The sequence below is a fragment of the Biomphalaria glabrata genome, chromosome 9, assembly GCF_947242115.1.
Source record: "Biomphalaria glabrata chromosome 9, xgBioGlab47.1, whole genome shotgun sequence".
NCBI classification, from domain to species: domain Eukaryota; kingdom Metazoa; phylum Mollusca; class Gastropoda; family Planorbidae; genus Biomphalaria; species Biomphalaria glabrata.
In genome coordinates this window covers 14,468,829-14,475,905 of record NC_074719.1, presented here as the reverse complement: position 1 = coordinate 14,475,905, position 7,077 = coordinate 14,468,829, and the positions used below count along the sequence as shown (strand labels likewise).

General features: G+C 34.1%; 1 protein-coding gene across 2 annotated transcripts; it reads right to left on the bottom strand.

Annotated features, from left to right (window-relative positions):
• Window positions 1-1,600: 1,600 nt before the first annotated feature.
• Window positions 1,601-6,471, bottom strand: LOC106058472 (uncharacterized). Of its 2 annotated transcripts, none has more exons than XM_013215905.2 (2): window positions 6,271-6,471; window positions 1,601-4,860 (listed from the first exon to the last, which is right to left on the bottom strand). In XM_013215905.2, the coding sequence occupies exons 1-2, from the start codon at window positions 6,278-6,280 to the stop codon at window positions 4,328-4,330; spliced, it is 543 nt and encodes a 180-aa protein (XP_013071359.2). In that variant the 5' UTR covers window positions 6,281-6,471; the 3' UTR covers window positions 1,601-4,327. The 2 variants fall into 2 exon arrangements, with proteins under 2 accessions (XP_013071359.2, XP_013071358.2); XM_013215904.2 differs by having other exon boundaries at window positions 6,185-6,469.
• Between the last annotated feature and the right edge of the window lie 606 nt (window positions 6,472-7,077).

Below are 7,077 nucleotides of genomic sequence, written 5' to 3'. Positions count from 1 at the left end.
GCTAGTCGTTACACAAACGTTTGGGGGAATATATATTTGTTTATCTACATAATTATTCTGCATTAAAGATTTATTATTGTTTCTAATATCAAATAAGAAGTTCTGCGTAGCCACGTGAAAGACCGCACTGAGCTAGCCAGGAAAACCAGTGACTTGGCAGAATTTAAGTCATTGGTTAATATGCATGACTAAATGCATGACGCGTAGGACGTAATCATCTTCTTTTTTGAAGTAACGTCTGTATTATATAAGAAGACTCTTTTGGCCCCTATTTTGTCTCGAGAGGCAGTGGATGCGCCCATAGATAGATGAATTACTGGTGTTGATTGCTTCTCCTTGCTTGGGGACAGACTAGACGTATGACTAAACATGCTGATTCCGGAGTGGCAAACGTGATCACACTTCGTAAATGAGAATGAATGTGTTAGTACAATCGGATAGGTCAGCCTTCTTCCTCTCCCTCTTGTATAAATCCGCCACAGTCCTTTTGTTCTCGCGTGCCAGCATTCACAGTCTGTCTCCATGCTGTCCTATTATGGGCTATTTCCTCCCACATAATCATGATAGCCGTTGTCACTAGGTCTCGCTTGCATGTTAGCCTTGGACGTAACTTTGCTAGGTTCCCTCAACAAGCTAGCTCAGCAACTCTTTGCTAGTTTCCCTCAACAAGCTAGCTTATCAAATCTGCAGAGATCTACCGTCAACAACTAGACACAACCTATAGGGCCTATAATATCAGTATTTTAACTGTTGTTTGAACGGTTGACACAATATATGATACAAAATGGAAGACCACCGCATCCCTAAGCGAAGGAAAGCGCTCGCAAGGTGGTCAAAGAAAGCGCTTCAGGGACACCCTCAAACCTATCTGAAGGCGTTCAGCATAGACCCAGGTACCTGGGAGACAGAGGCACATGACAGAGCATCATGGCGTCGCGCTGTGAAAACTGGCGCACAGGTTGCTGAGGAAAAAAGAACAAGGCTGGCAGAAGAAAAACGCCAGAAAAGAAAAGCAAGACAAACGACACTAGCTCCAGCTGGAATAACCTGCCCAGTGTGCGGCCAAACATTCCGGGCTCACATAGGTCTCACCAGCCACATGAGGAGGCATAAAACCCGAGAGCAAAGCCCTCAACCCCCTGGATGACAAAGTGGCCATCATCGAACCACGATGGACAAACTATATATATATATATTATATATATATGATATATAGGCCTAAGTTTCACGTTGTAAATTGTATATAAGCTAGGCCTACTTAGCTAGCAAGTACTTAGTAGTGGTTTTGTTTGAGAACGTGTATTATTAGCACAGATCTCTGACGTACTTGTTATCAAAAGTAAAAGATAATAGAATACCTGTATTCACGAATGTACATGAGTCATGAGCTATTGCTGGCCTTATTGAAATTAGTTGTAGTTGAAATAGGTTTTGTATTGATAAAATAATTCTATACTGAATTGGCAAAACACTTTTCGATAAATTGGTAAATTATTATTTTTTCTATAGGTCTAATTACTTTTTAAAAAAATAAATTTAATATTATTTATTATATGGTGTCGACTACTTGATGAGCTTCAAGCAAAAAAAAAATACAAAGAAAAAATTATTTCATTTTATTATAAATATTTTCAGTCAAAGTTCAACTCTTTGACAAGTGGCTGTTAACATTAAAGTTATTTATTTCGATTAAACTCATTCATTCATTTTCTAACAGCATTCTAGTAACATTTTTATTTTAAAATATCTTTGGAAGACATAGATCTATATTTATTTAGCTATCACAAACAAATATCAATAAACAATTTAGAAAAAGCGTCTGTAATTTATAGGAAAACATATGAAGGCAACAAAAATGGACATGTAACATTACTGTTAAAGCTACTGTGATCTTGCAGAGTTACTGAGAAATAAGATAACTATAGAAACACGTCAATAAGATAACTATAAAAACACGTCAAATAGAAAAACAAACTTGTAAGTACAGCGATTGTGAACATAAGATTATGAAGTAGGCGTGACAATTCTTATAATTCATGGTAACAAAATCAAGATAGATCAAACCACATGTAATATAAACATGTATATGTGTATGTGGATCAAACATCATTATATATATAGTAGCCTACAAAAGAACTTGATGGAAACGATATCTCCTTTTAACTCAATATTCAGTTTTTAAAAAAATAGGCACATTTCTCATGGGAAATCATTATTTCAATTTTATTTTTATTAAACTAGAAGTTCATCTATTTGCTTAAACACGGCCGCATTTAAGGCAGGATTTTAGTGGAGGCCCCTACACTTTTTAATTGCTTTAATAAAAGTCCACTTATAAATAATAATACTTATATCTAAAAGCATGCCATATTTTAGAAGAAAAAAAAATCAAAATTAGCATATTTTAGTTTTAAAAAAAAAAGTATATTTTTGAGTTTGTGGAAAGTAAAATCATTGGTAGAAGCACTGCCGTAAATTCGGAGATGCATTTACATATTCCGAGCATGCTAGCGGACACTTTATAATCACGACAGCGTTGCCAGCCAACATAAGATTTAAAGTGTTAGCTGTAAAAATGCTAGAAAAAAAAATTCGTATATATTTTGATCTCTTTCGTCCCTGGATATAGAGACATACAAAATGTATAACATAGACAGAATCAAGATACTAAAAAATAGGAGATTATAAACCATGGATTCAACTTTTTTTTTCTAATAAATTAAGAAAATTACAAACATTTATTATTTGAAAATAAGTATCACGTAAATGTTATAATAAATACAATAACTAAAAAAAAAAAGGCATAGGAAACAAGAAAATAATTTCAATAAAGATAGGTTACAAACTGACACCGAGAGACATTAGAAGTGCAGAAAACAAAGAGGAAAGGATTGAATTGTATAAAAAGAAAACGTATTTGCTACTTAACTGGCAATGAGACTATGGCATGGTTAGTGCAATACAACACACTATTTATCTGTGAATGTTTCTATAAGACAGTGCAATCCAATCTAATATTTATTTCAGTTTTAAATCTAAGTATATTTACAGTCTGGGTGTTTATCGTATTTTGATTTTGAATATCTTCAAATAATTAAAAGTAGGCTTAATCGTAAAATGGAGAAATGTTGTAATATATATTTTTTTTCTAATCTATCGATTTAGATATTGTGAAAACTAAATGCTTGTTTTTTTTAAGTAGTTAATTGTGTTTCATTTACAAAGGAAATTAAAACAAAATAAGACTTTAATTTTTACTATATCATTTTTCTAAGCATCAGCATCCTAAGTCATTTTACGGCCTACAGCTTGTTTTACATGTTTCTTATGTTCCTTCAGAGTTGAAGATAATTACTTCCTAGTCCAAACCTCCCGTAGGACGATGGGGGATGGTAGCGGGCAGGGTTTGAACCCGGGACCATCGATAAATCTGAACGACAGTCCAGCGCGCAAACCACACGACCAGGCAGCTTACTTAGATGAAGTCATAAATAGTCTTAGCATCCTAAGTCATTTCACGGCCCTTAGCTTATTTAGATGAAGTCATAAATAGTCTTAGCATCCTAAATCCTAAGTCATTTCAAGGCCTATAGTAGGCCCTATATAGGCCTACAAGTCTATGGCCTACAACTTATTTAGATGAAGTCGTAAAGAATCTTAGCACTGTCGTTACTCTGCTACATTTTTAAAATATTAAGGATTTAATGCCGTAAAAAGTATGTGCTTAATGCGCTGAAAATGTATTTGAACCATAAACTATATATATATAGTCTATGATTTGAACTTATCAATTTTAAAAGGCCAGTAATCCCATTTTCTTTAAATTCTGAGATCTATTTTGAAACTTGATTCTTTCCCTGTATAGATAATTGACACATTCACATTGTTTAATGATACAACGTAGAGAACTAAAACTGCAAGAATTCAAATGGAATGTTCGGTATTTTTCAGTCAAAATGTTCTTTTTTTAATTTGCTCACAACCAGAAATACAACTTGATAAACTTACACTTTTTTCCCTGAACATCATGTAAAATATTGATGATAATGATGGTCATGATTGAGATCTTAGTTCAAAAGTTTGAATAACATTGTCATTTTGTATTGGAGCTTCTCTGACTAGTTGCATCACATTAATCTTCTCTTCGTCTAAATTTGGATTTGTTAATTGCTCACACATTGTTAGATCGCTGTTAAAATATATAGTGTATCAATAGTTCTTTCATCTGCACACGGTATACACCTTAAAGCTTGCTATTTGTGGGTTTTCTTTCATTTTATAAAAATCTAATAATGTTAATTCTCTTCTAAGTTCTGCTTGAAGAAAGTCAGTGCTTAGACCGTTGTATAAGTGCGAGGCACTTTTCCCGAAGATTTAGCACGAGTCTCGGGTTGTTACATTTGACTCCCATGGCAGTTCTCAAAGTTTCAGTCATGATGTAAGCTGATACATCCAGCACTTCTCTAGTCAACATGTAGGAGTCCTCTGTAGCAGATAAAAGGACGCACTTGACCATTTCCTCAATCTGCTCGCAGACTTTCTTCTTCTTGGCGCCGACTTTCACGATGATGTCAAAGGCGCAGACTTTGAGCTTGTTGCCTGTGTCCTCTAAGTCTTCTATTGGTGTGGTTAAGGTGGAGATGACCACTGGGCAGTCCTTGAGACACAGCTGCTTGACGGTATTTCGCACTGCTACACCAATACTCTTGTCCACGCTTTCTCCAAATGGTGATCCCATAGACCTGTGACTAGACACCAGACAGTTGGCAAACAGAGAAACGTGAGGACAGATGTTCTTCTTCCTCAGGCCATCTCTTAGGTACTTCTCACATGACTCTACGCAAATGATTAGCATGACAACTGTAAAAGAAAATGAATTTATTTACAAGTATTTAACAAGTAACAATGGACTATGTTGATACAGGTAACATTATATATGTGTCAGTCGCAAATTTTCTATAAAAGAAGTTCCTAAAGATATACAATATAAAACCACATACCTATATATACTATAAATAGATATTTGAGTTCTATATAAAATTTATTTAGGTAGGTGGTGTTTTATTATTAAACACCAATTATTGGAATTTAGAAAAAGCAAGGTTCGTAGATATATATCTATGTGCTTAATTTATAAGACAATGTGCAAGAAAAGCCTTTATAAGACAACAAGGGGGAAAAATAATAGGCCTACAACAGATCTATTCTTGCGTAACGCTAACACCGTATAAATTACATCTAAATCTATACTTATAGGCCTATCAGTTATATACAATAGATCTAGATCTAGCCTTTATGGAATGCGTTTTTTTTTTAACACGCATACTTCATATATTATATTGTTACAAATCTATGATAGATAACTCAACGACGAAGATTTATTATAAGATTAAACACACACATTTCGTAATATACAGCGTATTTTCAGGCGACATACTAGCGTAAGTAAAGTAAAGTAAGTAAAGCCATATGGGGAACGGAAGTACATGGTAGAACATCATGGCATCGCGCTATAAAAACTGGCGCGAAAAAAAAATGCAGAGGACAAGAGAACAGCGCTGGCAGACGAAAAGCGACAGAGAAAAAAAGTCAAGGCAAACGACCACAAGCTCAAGCTGGAATAACCTGTCCAGTGTGCAGCCCAACATTCCGGGCTCACATAGATCTTAACAGCCAGACGAGGAGATGAAAGTGCTCATCATCGAACCACGAAGGACGAAATATATGTCTACAATACAGTCATCATGGGTCAAGTCCTTGTTTCCTGTGGAATCGTGCACTGATGCGCACTATAAGCGGTTAGCTTCGTACCGGCAACGCATTCCTTAACTTAATAGTATTCATATATTATTAGCTTTTACACTACTATTACTAATGTACAGAGATATAAGCCATTTATTTTCGTATTCGTCTATTTCTAGATTCATTGGATCAAAATTATCGCCCTTATTTAAAACGGACAACTCTACACTTGAGAAGTTATTAATGAACTTTTAAAAAGTATCGTACTATTATTGACAAAACAATTATTATTTCTTTTATCGAATACATCGTAGTCGTAGGCATAATGCTTCAAACAAATACAGCAACTATTCTTTTAAAAAATGTTGATGATATGGCTCAGTCATTAATGCTCTTGTTATATTTAATTTAAAAAAAATTGATGTGCGAGTCTTTATCTTACCGCCAAAATAAAGTTGAACATTCATCCTTAATCTACTTTCTTGTAGATGTAAATAAAAAGGTTGCAATAACAAATCAGAGGCTTACCAAAATTCATGTCGCATGGAACCTTTTATATGCATTATTACGTGGCATTGTGTGTTTAAAATAGCCAAAAGGTTCCAAGTTAATCCCAAAAAATATTACAACTCCTAAAAGTTAAATAGAATATTTAACTTGCTATAAAATCAAATTATATTTTGTTTTGATTAGATTTTTCTCTGAGTTGTCAAGATAAGGGAATTTCCCGTTGATCGGAAATCTCCTATCTTAAAATTAACATTGAATAAAATGACATACATGATTGAGTTTGTAGTTGTTGTGGACGATGGTTGAATTATTTTTAGCGCTTAGTATTTATGAGGTCTATCCGTCCGCCCATTCCATTAAGATCTCAAGAGTTAGAAAAGATAAATCCGATTTCAGTTTGCAAAAGTTCTGCTTCAAATGCTACTTTTTATACCGGTATTCTTAACGAAAACCACTTTGTTTTTAAAATATTGAAGCCTTTATATATATATATATATATATATATATATATATATATATATATATATATATATACCGGATTAATAAATACTCCTTATTAATATTTTTTTAAAAAAATTGAGGCTAAATCACAATTAAGTTTTTTTTTTTTTTTTTGTAGCCTATATTTTTACATGTCAAAAGCGATGTTCTTCGGTGAGCTTAAAGAAGCACGACGTAACAGAGGTGCTACAAGTCTAAGCGCTACAAAGATCAACTCAGGCGCCATTTCACCCTCACTGGCAGCAGATGTCTTCGGAAAGAGACGGAGAGCTCCCATAAAGGCTGCGGGACAAACTTTTGAGACTCAAAGAAAAGCCATTATTG